The sequence below is a fragment of the Apis florea genome, unplaced genomic scaffold, assembly GCF_048593485.1.
Source record: "Apis florea isolate Af1SG1 unplaced genomic scaffold, ASM4859348v1 contig_3158_pilon, whole genome shotgun sequence".
Taxonomy (NCBI): domain Eukaryota; kingdom Metazoa; phylum Arthropoda; class Insecta; order Hymenoptera; family Apidae; genus Apis; species Apis florea.
Window position 1 is genome coordinate 3,063,258 of NW_028256713.1, and position 18,006 is coordinate 3,081,263.

General features: G+C 39.1%; 1 protein-coding gene across 1 annotated transcript in view; it reads right to left on the reverse strand.

The window, feature by feature from the left end:
- The window catches only part of Dscam3 (Down syndrome cell adhesion molecule 3), a 94,007-nt gene that overhangs the window by 9,920 nt on the left and 66,081 nt on the right, over positions 1 to 18,006 (reverse strand). Inside the window, 8 exon segments of the mRNA XM_031919994.2 lie at positions 167 to 336; positions 338 to 366; positions 368 to 537; positions 1,103 to 1,343; positions 2,617 to 2,807; positions 3,165 to 3,305; positions 3,491 to 3,637; positions 17,479 to 17,643. Coding sequence (XP_031775854.2) covers positions 167 to 336; positions 338 to 366; positions 368 to 537; positions 1,103 to 1,343; positions 2,617 to 2,807; positions 3,165 to 3,305; positions 3,491 to 3,637; positions 17,479 to 17,643 — 1,254 coding nt within the window.

Sequence of the window (18,006 nt, forward strand, 5' to 3'; positions counted from 1 at the left end):
GAATAATTCACGTATCGATCTAAACGTCTCTCGACAATTAAAACCAAGCTCGTATAAAATAATTAAACTTTATCACAAGTATATATGACACATCTATCCCGCCTATTTGAATTAATATTCACGTTACATTACCGATATAACCAATCAAGATTATGATTCGAATTACCATAAATGTTCAATCTAGCTTTGTGCTCAACCGTTGCCAAGGTATTGGCAGCGACACAAGCGTAGAGACCGCCATCTTCAGCCCCAGCCGACGATATGTTCAAATGACTGATCACGTCTCCCGACTGATCGACGTACTGTCCTATCGCGTACCTGTATCGGGCATTGTGCATTGGTTAAGAAGTGGAATATTGATCGATGATGATCCAGATACGAACCTATGTCCAGAGGCGATCTCGCTCAGAGGCTCTCCGTCCAGGAGCCAAGTAAACGAGGGAGGAGGGGATCCGGTCGCTGAACATCTCAAGGATACTGGAGGACCTGGTCGCAATGCTTGCTCGATGAACGTGTATTGTAACTCTGGTACCGTGTCTGATAGGATAGATCGAAAATCGAGCATCGATTTGAGTAAGCATAGAAAATTTGCAATTTCCTAACTTTTTTACTTTTATGATAATTGGTTTATACGGTTGAAAAAGAAAAACGCTTTCCTTTTACAATAAATTATTTAATTATCTTCTTTTCTTTCGAGACTCTTTTTTTTTATCTTATTACCAAATACCAGTTTTGATACAATAAATCGCAATGATTGTATTAATTGTTTACCTGTTACCAATAAAGAGAATTATTCAGAGATGTTTGTGGTTATTAAATCACTTGGGAACGAAAGGGAAACACGTATTAATTAACGTTGGAATCGATAAATTCTGCGGAGGAAGGATAAATGTAATAATTATCCCCTTGAATTTTGCATTCGCTTATCGTCCAATAAATGATAATTTATTTTCATAAGTAAAACTTCTTTACTACAAACGTAAATCTAACGAATTATTTCCACTATAATCATAGATCGTTAATCATTTTTCATTACACAATCGACAATTACGAAACAACCAACTTTCTCAAGAAACCGAATTATAGATTCGTAGCGATATACCTCCAAGTTTCAATTCCGCGGTGGCCTGTGCGTTCTCCTTGTCGCTCCTCACCAGACACTGATACATCCCCTTGTCCTTTCGCCCGACCGAGCCTATCACGAGCACCAGAGGAGCCAGCAATCTGATCCTCGTGTCCTGCGCGGTCAATACGGGCACACCGTCGTGCAACCACTCGACGCTCTCGACCGGATAACCCTCCACCGTGCAATTCATAGTGGCCGACTCTCCGGAATTGATGATCTGTAAATACCGGGAAACGGTTAACGATTCGTGCTCGAAAGTTAATGCCCGTGCCACGCAGGGGCAAGCGATCATCCCCCTTTGACGCGACACGATTGTCCATCCGCTTCGATGATCGTTCAACTCGTGCTACATGGTTACGGCTACATTCTCTCTCTTTTTTTTTTTTTTTTTTTCAGTTTGTTTCAAATTTAATCGATACACAACGGTACAGATAGATTTCCCCGCTAAAGCGAAGTTTTAATCTTTGAGAGGAGAGCGTGGAAAAATTGTTTGTCGGAATTTTGTCGGAAAGAGAGTTTTTTTTAGAGTATTAAATTTTGAGCGTTGTTAAACGGTTCTAGAATCTGCAAATATTCTGTTATGATATCATCTTGTTATGTTAAAATATAATCAGATAAGATGGAGATAGTTTATAAGGAGTTTAAAGGTAGATGAGTAGTATAGGTCAATCGTTGGAGCAGGAAGTAGAATAAGAATGTCATCGGTTAGACAAGAGTCGATCAAATAAAAAGTGATACGCTAAATATTATATCGAATTGAAAATTTATAGTTGAAATATAATTTTTCAAATTACATCTGATAAATAATTGGTTTCATTGTTCGATGGGCTAAGACGGATCCTAATAGATTGTCTAAATGATAAAAATTGAGCAAGCAACAACTCGGTTTGTACACAGTTTGGCCATCGAGATACAAATACCGTATCTTTGAGCGGAAAGGAGAATATGCGATCTGATATCTTGCTAGGATCGAACCCCGTTTGATCTTTATGATAATTCCGGGATTCTGTGTGTAGTGGCCGTAAAAGTTAACAGTAACGGCTTCGATATCATGGCTGCCATTTATGATAAGTACTTCACTATTGTGGAGCACGAGGGTCTATTGTAATTGGATTTTATGGCTCAGAAATGACCACGATTGAATTTTCTAGCTTCCAGAGATTTTGCATAATCGATGGCTTTCGAACGAGTGTCAACGAGCTTTATAATTTGCGAAGACCGTAGAAATAATTGTCATAATTATATCTCACGTTTGTTTGTCTTTTTTATATTTTAGTCATAAATATATCAAATAATAATAACTAATAGATATAAAAAAATCTAATTTATAATACGATATATTTTATAAAAAAGAAATATCGAATTAAAAAATCAAACATTTAAGATTAATTCGATAAATGTATATACAAGAGTTATAAAATTAAATATAGAATGAAAAATATAAATTAGAAGAATACCAGATACGAGTTATATATAATTCAAACTCCTACCTGAACACGAGGTTGTATACGCGCGTTAAGTTTTGACGTGACCGACAGGTGTGTTTCCGCTCGTTGCTCGCCGACCTGATTGCTGGCTCGACAAATGTACCTTCCTGCGTCCTGAGCATCCACGCGGCGAATTTGCATCAAATCACCCCACAGTTGAATTCGGCCAAATGACTCCACCGGTATCGAATGGCCTTCAACAACGAGACACTCGTTTACTTTATGCCCGACTATACTACTCCACTTGCTAACGCGGGTATCGCGCATTTTCGTCATCACTTTCACGCGTGTTTAAAGATTATGCAAAGGAAATGAGATTATTAACGCGAATTCGCTTATTCGTGAAATTTAACGCTACGACAGGAATGAACGTATAAATAATGATAATAACGTATAGAAACATTTATATTGTGGAGAATTGACGAATAAAACGTCCGGTTGATTACATTTGTTGAAAATGAATAATCACGAAAGCGATCACGTCGCGTTGAATTATATAGCGTTACGGTACATTTAGATTACTCGGTAAACAATCCCCTAATTAAACCAACCGTTAACATCGCGATACCAAGCAAATTGCGGGGCTGGGTTCCCCTGGGCTGAGCAAGTTAGATGAACGTCCGACCCGCTTTCCGCTGAGATGGCGATCTGAGATCTCTGCATCAATCGTGGCGGCATAGTTCCCGTTGGCTCTAAAAATCGAAATAGATCTTAATAAATATCATCATCGATAAGTTTCGATTTTAATTTACACTTTGGATTATTTATTAAATTTATCTTCTTTCCTTTTTTTAAGAATCGATGAGGATCATCGAATTTGTTTTAATATTTTTTTTAATTACAAACGCAAGGAGATAAATGTTACTTCATTACGCGCCTGTGACTGTTAACGTGGCAGGCTCGCTCCTCCTCCTTTCACCGGTCAACGCGTGAAAAGTTAAGCACGAGTAGGTGGCTCTGCCGTCGTCGGGTCTGGTGGCTCTGATGTGCAGATCCCCCTGAGACGTGACCACGAATCTTCCACCTGTGATAAAATTAAATTTTCAACGAGAAAGAAAACTTTTGATTCATTTGAATGCATATTAAGAGCTTAGATAGTATTAATTTTAATTCATCGTGATTAAAGTTTATTTTTTAATAACACTCCACTCTACCCGTTCGAGACACCATTTCACCGAGTATTAAATATTTTAATTACACAACACGCCGGTTATTTATGGCATTTATGGAGTATTTATGAACCCACGATATCCCACAATTTTTACCTAGATTACGCTCTGTTAATTTTCTTCTCGCGTGCTCCGTTCAGAAGTTGGGCCGAGTAAATATTTTAATTACAATCCCACCATCGTGATTTATGGCATTTATGAACGAGGCTGGCGAATAACATCGTCAAAATAACGCAATACGTCACCAGATGACGTTAATCTCCAGTATTTGACGCAGGGCTGGCTGCGCTCACGCCACGTTTCGAATAATCCCTTTGAAATAGCTTTACAAGCTGTACAACCCGATATATGTTGCACATCGTATCGTTTAATTCGTTGTTCGATTTCACGCGTTTTTGCCCGCGTGAAATATCATTTTTCAGCGTTCCGCTCTCGTCCTCGTTTCCCTTCGCCTTTTTATTTAAACTTGCATGCAATAACCGCGCGCGCGCACCGAAAATATCATCATATATTACGGGGTTGTACATTAAAAACGATGAGAAACAAAATATTCTTTCGTCTCGCGAAATTATTTACTGAGCGCGTATGATATATTTATATGTGTGTGTGTGTGTACGTGAATACACCGAGATGAAATAGAAGAAATGGAGGTATTTCAGATTTTAGAGCTAATTTATGACAGAAATTATTTTTTCATTTTTAATTTATCGCCCGTAATAAAATCAGTTTTGCATTCTTCTGATCTTGCAGTTAATTTGTGGATGAAAATTATGGATTTGATTTAATTTCTAAGGTATTGCGAATGCTAAGAGAATATAAATTTTAATGTTCGTAACGTTGTATTTTTCCGAACGAGAGAGAAAAGTTTTGAAATTGATCCTGACTCTGATGAATTTTCTGAAAATTCTTTAAAAAAATGGAGTTTTAAAAGTGGGGTCGAATTCAGAAGTGGCGCACACCGGTATTGTAACGCGCACGTTACGCGTGTATTAATAAAATACAAAATTTTGTACAAATGATTTATTTAAAACGAAATTTAACTTGAAATTTTGATTCTCGTTAATGCTCGTTGTGAATTTTTGATGAGCAATAAATTGTAAGCGGAGAGCGCTTTCGACGATTTATTAGTTAACAGATATGAATGTGAAATAATTATATAATGAAGCAGTAAATGATAAATTACTCTTTGAAATATACGATATCAACAGTATTATCTCACAATTTTCGCATGATCTTGGTAATACATATTGTTGTTCTAACATTAACGACACTAGTTTTCCATCACAAATTCTCAAATTAAATTTCAATTTATTCTTGGATATATCTTAGATACAATTAATATCTACGACGATCTGAAGTTTATTTCATTTCATCGTTAAATAACAATCAAACAACGTTGTTCAAAATATCACACGATAATTTGACACAACGAGAACTAAATTAATTTTATCATCTTGCATGTATGATGGAGATATCGATCGGGATTTCTGTTCGAGCACGACCGCCTCCGGTGGAAAGCGGCTTTAGACTTAGCCAGGAAGCAGTCGGCTCGATCGAAAACAAAAGCTGGTTACACGCGGATTTCACGGAACCGAGGAAATAACGCGATACCTTCGATATTTTCGTCTCGATTCCGCGCGAGAGGTTATGCAAAATCCTCGGCATCTGTCGATGAAAATCCGGACGCACGTCAGGCGTGAAATTTTCAATTTGGTTCGAACGGTCGATTCGCTGGACCTTCCTTCCGTTTCTTTTCTTCCCCTTCCGGCCGAGCTTTCGTCGTTATAAACAGTCGGCCATTTTAAAGTCGTGTCCTTGATTTCGATTCAAAGTAAAACGATACATTTCTTACAATGATTGTTTCTTCCCTATAGATTGAAATGTGATTTTTGAAACTCGTGAAATTATAAGTTACAAAGTCAAACGTGAAATATCCTTTAATTAGATATCAATCGTTAAACGAGAAGTGGTGTTAGATAAGTAGTAGTACAGGTCAGCCATTTTCGTAGCACAAGTGATACGAGTCAGTCGTTAAAAAAAAAAAAGATATTCGATCAGACAAATAAGGCGTAGAAATAAAAAGATGATAAGAATATTAAAATAATCCGATCGAAAACGCCCGAATTAAAATTAGGATTAATTTTAATATGCGCGATTATCTTATCTCGTTGAAAATTTTTCCGCGAGAAAATCGTTGGAGGAGAATCGCGAGGATCGTTCCTCCTCCAAACGTTAATCCTCTTTTCACTCCTGGCGAAAGGAGGAGTTTCGGAGGAGAGAAAAGTGCTGAGTGTGTCCCCGCTGTTTCACCGGTGTGTCTGGGGCAAAACGATGTGACAGCAGGGGGGTTGCTCGGGGGTGTTGGCCTCCTTCGAGAAAATGAAAATGCGCCCACCAGACGCGGCCAAGTCGACAAAGCTGGTCGACAGACGTTTGACGGCGAGCAGCCGCCGCCGGTGTGACTCGAAGAAAAACTTCAAAAAGAATCGATAGACCCTTCCTCCCCTTCGCTTCCTGCGAGCCTCGAAGACGTGTCAGACCTTCTGATACTCGGGATAATGGAAGCCTTCGTCGGAATGAAAGCGTTTTTCTTTTTTTTTCGAGTTCGTTTGTTCGGATGTATACGATACTTGCCTAAGCGCCTTTCCTCGACAGATGGATAATTTGGACTCTGCTTTGTAAGTTTTATACGTTTGACTTATTGCTTCTTCTTGCGGCAAAATGGAATTTTGTATATATATATATTTTTTTCAATGCTGCGCCAAAAATCGAGGAGATGGATATTAATCCCTTGCGCTCGAGTCTCTGCAATCTCAGATGCACAATGATGGTTCGAGTGGATAGATAACTAATTGGACAAAATTGGTTTTTTCTTTGATTTTGAGCTTATATGAAGATTTAATTTTTGGAAAACAGAAATATTGGTATTTATTATAATTTATTGTTTCATTGAAAATGTATATAACGTAAAAAGAAAAAAAAAAAGGAAAATACAATATACGAATATATAGAAAAATAAATATAATATAATGTAACTTGCCGCGACGTTTCAGTTATTCATGCTAGATTTCGTTATCACCGATTAATAAGAGAGCGAAGTATTAATTTGCAAATAGGTTCATCTCTTTCTTTTCCTTGTATCAAGAAACGTATATAAAAATCATTTTACACACGCGCAAAATCATTTCGAGTCGCCATTTTCTTCGGCCGATAGAATGAAAAATGCAAGCTAGAATAATTAACGATACAATAATACTCGTCGTGCCGAATTAGCCTTACACATATAAAACACATCGTACGTTCAATGGTATCGAGAAATTGGAATACGATCAAGTCTCTCCGCCGAATTCTCAGAAGTCATTCCATCTGAACGAGGAAGAAGAAGAAGAAAAAAAAAAAGAAAAGAAGGACAGGGATACAGCCCGATAAAGCTCGAATCGACGTAACCATGGGTCCACATTTCCTTCGACATCCACGTATCCAAGCCGATGCCTCGTTTCACACACACACAGGCGTACACGCGACATATCCCAACGAATGTAGCCGTGCTTCCGGTTCGTATTACGTCGAGCTCCGGGTTACGAGCTATTTATCTCCGTATTTTTATTCCGTCGGGGAAAGGCGATATTAAATTGCTCCTTTCGCGGCCGTTTCGCCCCCTCCCCGAACAAACTTGGCCCTCGTCGTGACTGACTAGCAAGCAGCAACCTTATTTTCCTATTTCTTTCGCCTCACTGTATATGTATATTCGTGGCTACATTCGTTCGGCGTAAGAAAAATTACGCAGGAATGGAGAGATACCCTGTGTTTTGGGAAACAAGGATTCGTTGGATCCCTTGTTCGTTCGTGGATGTGGAAATTGGTTTTGAAAGATGGTGATACTTATTAGTAGCTGTTATATTTGATCCGTTTCTCTCCCTTTTTATCCCAAATTCAAGATTTTATGTATTCGTGGCTACATTCGTTTGGCGTAAGAAAAATTACGCAGGAATGGAGAGATTTCCCTGTGTTTTGGGAAACAAGGATTCGTTGTTCGTTCGTGGATGTGGAAATTGGTTTTGAAAGATGGTGATACTTATTAAAATGATCGAATAACGAGTTTATTCGTAGCTGTTATATTTGATCCGTTTCTCTCCCTTTTTATCCCAAATTCAAGATTTTATTACGTAAATCGGATACAAGATTACCACCGGATTGTTTCAGTCGCATAGATACCGCTCGTTTGGCGTACTTATTTGCACAGCTGATATCTTTGGCGTTGTTTATCATTGCGTTTTTAACGATAAATTATTGAGATTATCGAAGCTACTTTATTCGCAACTTCTAAATTAAAATTTGCCCGCCAAACCGGTTGCATCGTTCGATTCGCTGACCGATATTCCTATGAATTTATTAATACAGAAATAATCTCAAGCACGTCTCGTAATTTCGTAAGTTAAATCCAATCTTCTCGCGTCGTGCTCTCGGAGATCGATATCTCAAACTAAGTAAATCCGGCTACATCTGCTCGATTCTTAATTTTTCGTTCATCAATACAATATCCATTCAATCCAATAATAATCGCAAGATATGTATCTTAAATGTCTTAACTCGAAATGTATCTTAAAAATAATAATCTCGAGCAATTATTGAATTACGATCGAAAAACCGTACACACCGTTCGATCTTATTAAAAATTTCCACGTTTCTCCTTTTCAGGAAAGCCTAAAAAATCTTCGAGCAACTCGTCTTCCGACTCGAATTTCCATCCATTCCAATAATCCAGTCGCAAGATACTCGAAATGTATCTTAAAAATAATAATCTCGAGCAATTATTGAATTACGAATTATCGAAAAACCGTTACATATACCGTTATTAAAAATTTCGTAACGTTTCCTATTTTTATTAAAGTGTAAAAAATCTTCGAGGAACTCGTCTTCCGTCTCGAATTTCGCCAACAACGAAACTTCAACGCTCGATAATTACGGAACGAAAGGATCACTTTCTTTCGGTTCCGGCTCAACAGGAAGCAATTTTCGTACATACATAACAGAGGGTGTCGTTTACGTAAAAGCTTTGCGAGCTACTTTGTAAAATCTTCGAATGCCCGACGGACGCACGTTCGCGACAGATTCTCCAGGCACGTATTTCAATCGAGCGCTCGCTCGGCTGTGAAAGTATCCATTCCCCTTTTCCCTCCTCTCTTTCTCTCGTGTACGTGCGTGTGTGTGTGTGTAAGAGGGAGAAGGAGGAGAAGAATATTTTCAGCGAACAAAGGGGTGGAATAATTCTACGCACGATCGTTGAACGAGAGAGGGAACGAAATATAGAGGGATCCTTTTTTCTGAATAATTGAGAGGCGAGGGGGAAAAATTGATACGAGCGACAAAATCTTTTGTTTGAGAAACCGTGGATGAATTTTAAATTGGTAATAGTTGGTATAGCTGAATTATAGATGGCTGTGATAGTTTACGATTTTTTCTTTACTTTAGGTATGGATTTTTTTTTTTTTTACGAACGATAAAATTTGTTTTATTCTTCTTCTTTTTTTTTTTCTTTTTTTTTTTTTTTTTAGGAGGAAATAATTTAATTTCGATCGATTGCCAATTTCGAGACACAATCCTCTCTCCTCCCCCCGATAATTATCGAGTTTTACGAAATAATAAAACTGTTTTTAATGGTATTTTTTAAGCGTGAAAAAGTGATTTAATTTTAATCGATCATAATTTATGATATAATCTTTTTCGACGGACACAAGAGATTTTATTTCACGAGATAATGAAGTGATAAAATAATCTCTCGTTTGAGGTGTTCGAAGCGTGAAAAAGTAATTTAATTTTGTACCGATTATAGTATATACGCAATCTGCGATATTATCGTGGCAGAGAAATTATTTTTATCGGGGAATTTTTTTTTTTTTTTCGATAAAACGAAGAAATATCGCAGTGTTTTTCATTTTTCTCGAAAACGAATATTTACCTTTTTTTTTTTTACCAGAAGATTATTAAATTGAAATTAATTAAAAAAAAAAAGTTACAACGATTAAAATTTTCGTTTCTCCATGGAATTTATAAAATTTTATAAATATTACTTATTTATAATTTTGAAAAGCTTCCCTTTAAAATTTAGATTGAAACGTGAACGAGATCATTCGAAGGAACGATTTGTACAACGAAATGATCCGTTTCCCTCTCCCACGCCTCAATTTCGTTATCGATTTCGTAGAAATGCTTGGAACGCGAAGGGACAGTGAAATATTGGCAAATGTTTAAACACGCCAGCAAGTGTACGTACCGTGGTACAAATGCCTCTATGAAATACCGTTCAAAGTCCTTTCTTCAATCGACGTCACTGTGCTTCACGTGTCAATTCTCCCTGTCATACAATTCATTCGCGATCGACGTCCCTCGTAAACGTCTATTCCCTCTCTCTGATCCCTCGTAAATACGCATTCGATTTTGCATATAAAAATAAGAGAACACTTTGAGGCGTTAAACTGTTCTTATTGTTCTTTTTATCGAGTAAAAAATACGTATTGGAAAATTAATCTTCTTTTACATCTTCGCACCGTTTATATCGCACTTTCATTTTGTTACGTAGAGATATTTTTAAAATATTTTATAAAAGATGTATTATTTTTAGAAATAAGAAAAAGTAAGATATGCATTACTTTCTCTCTCAATCTTTTCAAGTCTTCAAACGTTCAACGTTTCTTTTTATTTTCCAACGATTTCCTCTTTATGAAGATAGCAAGAAACACACGTGTATCCTTCCTTCTCTTTATCTAAAGTTTAGATAAAGAAATTTCTTCCAACACGATAACATCTTGTATTTTATTTAACAAACTAAAATTGTCCTTCAATTTCTTTAGATTTTTATATCCCTCGAATTTCTTTGCGATTGCTTTTTATCGATTTTTTTAAATTTTCTCCAGGATTCCCTTCCTATTCTCTCCACGAACAACTTTCTTCCATTCTTTTTCGTTAAAACAAGTTGAAATTCCCCTCCCTATATCCCACGTTTCTAATCCTTTAAATTTTTTTTTCAAACTTATTCCCCACCGATCCTCGTTCGATCGACAAACTCCTTCCAAGATTTCAAAAATCTTTCACCTCCATCGATTTCCACCCCACCCAAGAATCAATCCTCCCCCCCTCTCTCTCTTTTCTCCAAATATTTTCTTCCATTCCAAAGATTCCGTCTCGTCAAAACGATGCAACCCTTTAACCCAATCTCTTTATCCACTTATCCAAAGGATCTCGCCTAAACCATCCTAATTACGCTACATTTCGCACGAAGATTCGTTCCCTCGATCGCGCGAAAGAGGGTGCAGCGAAACATATCCAACCCGATCCCACCCCACCCGTCTAACTGCGGCTCGCTTCGCCTCTGCACGCTCAGCCATTCATGTCCCATACATATTTATGCCGGCCGCTTGCACGTAACAGGTACCAACCCCTCCACCCTCTTGCACAGGTATACGAGGGAGGCGCGCACAGGATATCACGGCGAGCGCATCACGTCGTGTCGGGTTGTGATACGTTTGTTTCGGCGGCCGACCTCAACATTGTGCACGCCTCGACACGTACACCACGGAAACACCTGCGCCGCCCTCCTCCTCATCGCGACCACGTTATCAGCGTTATTCCTCGTCCAAGGAACAGTGGGGTGGCGTCTCACGACGACGTCGTATCACGTGCCAGCCAACGTCGTTAACGAGAGAGAGAGAGAGGGAGGAAGGGATTGACACGACTCGTGTCTCTGGGGGGGACGACATCGATACGATCTCGATTTTCTTTCGTGGGGGAAAGAGAGTGAAGAGATTACGGTATTGGTGGAGGATCGAAGATGAATTTGTTGATTGGATTTGAAGACAGGGTTTGAAGATACGTGGTGTGTAATCGGTGGGTTCGAAGGTTCTTTTTTTACGGTGTGAATGGGGAGAACTGGGGGTGTGATGAAGTTTGAGAATTTGTTTTGGAAGTCGAGAACATGTTTTTTCGGGCTGCCAGGGTGTAAACTGGAGGAAGGAAATAAAGGAGGAAATTAAGCGAGTCGATTCGATCTTCTTTTTTTAAATTAAAAGGAGTAACGTAGGAAAATGAAAATTGTCGTGAGTTAGGAAAGGATTGTTGTTGGTCGGAGGTGCATAATGTCGAAGGGAGCGCAGATGGCGGTTATTCGGAAGTTGATATCCTGGCGGCGGCTGATGAGCTGGAAGTCTATGGAAACTGACGTGCTTGCTCGGGTTCGATGGGTTGGAAATCGGTCGAAATCGGTCCTCGCCGATCTTCTTCCACCTCGATGGACCCCCCGTACGAGGAATGTATCTATGCTTTCGTTAAATTTACGTTACACTTCGCTCTACTCTCCTTTTATTTTCATTCGATTATTTTCGTTTCGACGAAGAGAACACGAGGAAAGTAATATAAGAAAGAAACAATTTAATGGAGAACTTTGTAATTATCCAAAGTTAGTCCGAGTCCACGTGACGCGAGGATCACGACGATGCAAGTTCACGGCCAAAACGCTAAGCTTCGAGTTAGTCAAGTTTCAGAGTTTAACAAGTTCCGTGCTCCATCGAGTTCCCACGAGTTTGGAATTGTTCCTTCTCCAACTTCTAATTTGTTTTAATCTCGAACCGCTAATCACGATCTTTCACGGCCCAATTCGTTCCCTTTAACACATTCCTTCGAAGAAAAACCCTTTAAGTCTTTAATTTAGAATTTTATGTTACATCATTTTACATGGAAAATATTTCGATTACAATTTATATACGAATTATAAATAACCGATTCATCGAACTTTCTCCAACTTGCGTCAAACAAGAACGAGCAATTGGTTGGAAACCGAGGTTATCCCGAATCAAATGGATCCATCGACTGGAAGAAGGCTGAATGATTTAAACCTTCGCCAGCTCGGTAATTGGTACCACTTCAGGAGGAGAGCAGCTAATGTTGACATCTCATTCTCCGGTTCAAACTAGCTCCCATCTCTACGAGCAACGTTTCCAACGTTAAAAATCTCCATGCTTGTTCGCCGCCAACCACCTCGAGCGTAAGTGTGTCCGCATACATTTGCCCGGCAACTTGTCCGCTACCCTTTTCTTCGTTCGAGCTCATTTTCCTCTCCCTCCTCTCTATCCCCCCCCCCCTCTTCTTCTACGATTACAATTTTATTTTTGAAGACTTCGAGTCTTAGTCTTCCTCTCCCCAAGATTTATTCGCAATCATTTTTCTTTCGACATGTTCAATAAGCCTCTTTGTCTCATCTCCTTGCTTGTTGCAGAAACTTATTTATGAGATTCCGAGGAGAATCTGGTTCCTTCCGATCGTTTCGTCCAAGGAAAAGGTAATTGCCTTCAAACGTAACTTGTCTCTTTCGTCCGCTTGTAGATTCGAGAATCCGATAAATTGTAAATTTTCTTAATAACAAGTATTTATATATTATATAAGAAATTCGTCGCTATCTAAAACGTGAGAAAGAAGTTAATAAGACAAGTTAAATGCGAGAAAAATTCCACCAAAAACTCGTTACTCTTCACAAGAGACGGAAACGCATCGAAGACAGAAATCGAGATCCAGCTCGAAAATTCCCGACAATCGTCCAAACAAATTTAATTTTCCCCTTCTTCGAACGCTTTCAAGGCTGCTACTTCTCTCCACCTCTTCCACATTTTGTCTCTGTTTGCGGTGTTCGAGAAAAAGGGAAAGAGGTATCGCGTACGAGCGTATATTACCATCTCCGAATGCCAAGCTCTCCGAATACCTTTTCCACGGCAATATTTCCATATTTCTTCCTTCCGGTGGCCATGTTTGTTTTCGCCATTGCCAATATTAAAACCGCTCGAGCGCGCCATTCCACCATTTCTCTCTCGTCCCGAAGAGGGAACGCACCGATTTCTTACTCGAGGGACATCATCCCCCACAGATGTCGCGATTCTTATGAGAACCGGGGCGGATCCGATATTTTCCGGGGAAATGGCGGAACGCTTATCGATTCGAAATTGGCGGGGAGTCCCCTTTTTACGGCGACTATTGCTTCTTTATTTCGCGCTCTGGGAAATTGTTGGATTCGCGCGCGAGACTTGCGATTTATGTAGCATGTAGCTTCGTCGGATACTTCGTAATCCACGCGTTCTCGTTCGCGGAGATATATTCGGAGAAGATAAAAAAAAAAAGAAAAAAGACGAAGAAAGGGAAAGAAAGGAATCACCAACAACAAGCATCGATCACCGAAAACTATTTAAATCAGGTAAATTCGATTGACGACGAACGGTTGTTGAATTTCCTTCTTCCTTTTAATTTGTATCGGCGATGCGTGCCACGAATTTTCGAATAACGGAGAGGAGAAGAAGATAGGAGGGGAGAGGGGGGTGGATTCGAGTGGATGGGGCGGTGGCGGCATTTTTCCCCCGAGGGCGCCTCGAGGACTGTTTACGGGAAAGGCACCGACGAAAGTCTCGCGCCGCGAAAAATGAAGTTTCAAGTTCTTCCACTTCTTCTGCCCTCTCCCCGCCCCCCACCTCCCCTCCCCTCCTCCCTTTTCCATCCAACATCGCACGCGGGCGAACCGCGTTTTGGGGATTGTTTATGCCGATGAAAAGTTGCACGCGCGTCGGGGAAATAAACGTTTAAACTTCTCTCGTGGCGTGGTTCGACTTTTTAATTGAAACCAACCCTTTCGCGGTTATAAATGCACAGGGGATGAAATGTAGACGAAAAAGAGAGAGAGAGAGAGAGAGAGAAAAAGAAAGGAGAATTTTTTGGATTAAAACGTATTCGTACAGGAAGTGATTTTATTTTTTTTATATATATATATATTCGTTTCTTTTTTTAAACAGATTTCAAAAGCGGTTTTCCCTTGAATAAGAAGAAAGTTACGTTTTGAATAATTTCACTTTCTCTTCGCTCACGCTTTTTGACGACAGGTGAGAACCAACGTATTGTCCGTACGTATGGAATGGGATTAACGATTGGTCAATTTGAAACACGCATTTTCGTTTTCTTTAATCGAAAACGACGATCCAGAGAATTCTAACGTGTCGATATATGTGATAATATCGATATATCGTGATAAAATTTAAGATAATAATTGTATGTACACGACATATATATATATATATAATTAATAATTTCGAAAATATTTCAAATCTTAGATCCTAAAACTTCATAAATGAAAATAATTTTTACGATTATGTTGAATATTCAAATTATAACTCCTCTATTACTGTATAATATGTATGGTGTCAGGATTACCAACAAAGCGTACCAAAAAAAACTTGATCAAAGCTGAAAAATTTTAAGTTAAAGAAAGTTATATGACATTCGACGAATATTTAACTTGAAAATCGACATAAATAAACGTTAACGTTTTCACCATGCTATTCTCTTCCCTCTCAATCGCTTCACTTCATTCTCAACCTGCCCCATCTCCCCATTGCACTTATCTTCCTCCGACTGAGAGGGAAAAAAAAAAGTCCCTTTAATCCTCATCAGAAGCTTCCTTCCATCGAGGAAAAGCTTCAAAGCTCGACCCGAACCTGTCCCTTCGAATTTCCTTCGTTTCGTTTCGAACTTTGAACTCCCTCCTTTCCCCGACGTTCCGCTCGAAACATCGGCGTCCAGCAGGTGGTGGCAAAGGACGTGGCGGGCGTGAAAAGAGGACGACATCGCGCGCACGAGAGCTTTGTCGATTAAGCTTTGCCGCCGTCGATTTCTGACTTAACAGCCGTCGTCGTGTTGATGAAACGTCGTGCGTCGTCACTCACGGCCGTTGAAAGGACAACGAGACACAGAAATTGTACAAAGGTAGAAAGGTGGAAGGAGAGCGCGCGCCGACTCGAAACAGTAGCGAATCGTGTGTACTTTGCCGTCTGAAAAAACCGGAAAGAGGTCGAGCGTCTATTTCCGCCGTTGAGACGTCAGTTTCAGAGAGGATGTGTTCATTATTTAAAATATACCGAGCCATTTCCGACCGGTGGAAATGAAAGAGCACGATCATCTTCTTCCGGTTTCAAGATGAATTCTTTTTTTTCTTTTTCTTTCTTTCACAACGTTCGAATTACGATTATTCAATTAGAGAACGGAATCTTTTTTTTTAGAGAAATACAAGAGGATCTGTTGTTTTTATAAAATTCTATGGATTGAGACGAACGTGTTTCTTTTTTAATATAAACATCAATATGTTAAAAATGATATCAATACTTTAACCCTTCCTACATTTTATTATTAACACACGTAAGATGTAATTACATTCTCTCGTTGCATTCCTTGATTGCCTAATCTTGTTAATATACGAGTGCGAAGGGTTAATATTTTACCAGTCACCTGGTGTATTGGGAAAAAAATAAAAGTCCAATTTCTTTCAAACAGAGTTTCCTCGAGATCGTCGAACGCATTTCGATCAAACGAACACGAAATCAATCCATCCGGATATCATCCACCTCTATCCCCAGTTCAGGCACGAAGAACGTGTTTAAAAACTATCAAACTCCCTTTACCCGAACCCCCCCTCCTCCACCGATTCGAAACACGTCCACCTTCGAACGAACAACTTCGAAACAACTCGCCAGTTAACCGCCACGTTATATTCCGCCCCATCCGCTCTCCAGTCCTTTTCGACTTTATCCCAGGCGACCCTTTCCTTTCTTCTCCTTTCCATTCGTCTCCGATCGAATGTCATCGAGCATCCCCTCTGGACCACCCTTATCGTGTCCAAGTGGATGTTTTTACGCTTCGTCGGATAGCGTTACAAAATTTCGAAACGATAATTTATACATAGGCGATAATGGATTATCGATCGTAATTGATAATCTCAAATTGATCGATCGATTCATAATTAGTTTAAGACTTAGTTTTTTCACGAATGTTTTCAAATATTTTGAATTTCGAGGGTTCGATTTGGAGATTCGGCGCGCTCAATTCTCGTAGTAGAATGGGAAAAAACGTTTCTAGACGTTTAACGAGCATAAATATCTCGACGTTAATATATATTTTTTTAATAATTAATAAACGCGTGCCGTTTGTCAGCAATTAAAGTCAACTATTTCGACGAGAAAGAGTAGTGCCGCAACTTCAAAGGGGATTAGTTTTTTAGGGGAATATGTCGGGAATGGCACGCTGTCATCCATTTTATGAAATATTTTATAGAATATTGCCTCGTCCGCCAGGCATTCTAATCATTTCGTTTCATTTTACTCTCTTTTACTTTCACCACCCACGAACGAAGAATATTGAAAATATTATAAGGTTATATATAGCGATGCGTGTGAACATACGTAGATACGTTGAATAATTAATTTTATGTCTTGCGTGTAATAAACGTCTAATCAATAAGTGTTTACCTGCGATTTTTTTAAAATAGCAGGGAAGAATTAAAAATTTCAACATTTTTAAAACATCCCATTCACTAGTGCTTCAAACTTTTAATCTTTGAAGGAATAAAAAGGATCGTTGGAAATAGCAATAGTTTAATAATAAATTATATTTAATTCGAAAATTTCAAAACAAATCTAACGTTTCATCATTCTTCCCTTTCTCCTTCTTTCACGAATCCTACGAACTTTCCAATTTTACTAATAATACTTTAAAAATTATGAAACTTTCCTATTTACTTAAAAACACGGAATTTGCTGCATCTCGAAAATTAGAAGAGATGTTAAATATTTTAAGGATATATATATATATATATCTTAATCAATGATAGATTGTTCACCTGTATCCGTGCTACCGGGTAGAAGAATGGCGTCGTCGCGGAACCAGGAGGTGACCGTCAGATGCTCCTTCACGTCCTCCCTCGCGGTGCAAGATAAAACCGCGTTGCATCCCTCCAACACTGGCGATCTGTTCACCCTAACATCGTAGCCGGGCACCGTCAACACTGGAATCCAAACAGAGAATCTCGATTAGAAGGGTTGAACAACCAACTCGTGACCAACAACCCCTTCCGTAATTAAAGCGTCGCTTCATTAAACCTCCCCTTTCTTTTTCCGCTCCCCTCTTTTCCCCTCCGATTTTTACGCTCGAAAAGTTTGAAGTCTGTCGAAAAAGAAAGAAAGAAAGAAAGAAAGAAAAATTATGGTGGAAACGTCCTTGGACGAACGTTTCGAGTTTCTATTTGCACGAGTCGAAAGGGAGGAGGAATGGTTGATAAGTTTCGGGGGAGATTTCTTTCTTCCTCGAGAATCTCCCGCGGGGACTTGGAGTAACGCAGAGTTTATGGAACGTGGATTATAGAGGATTA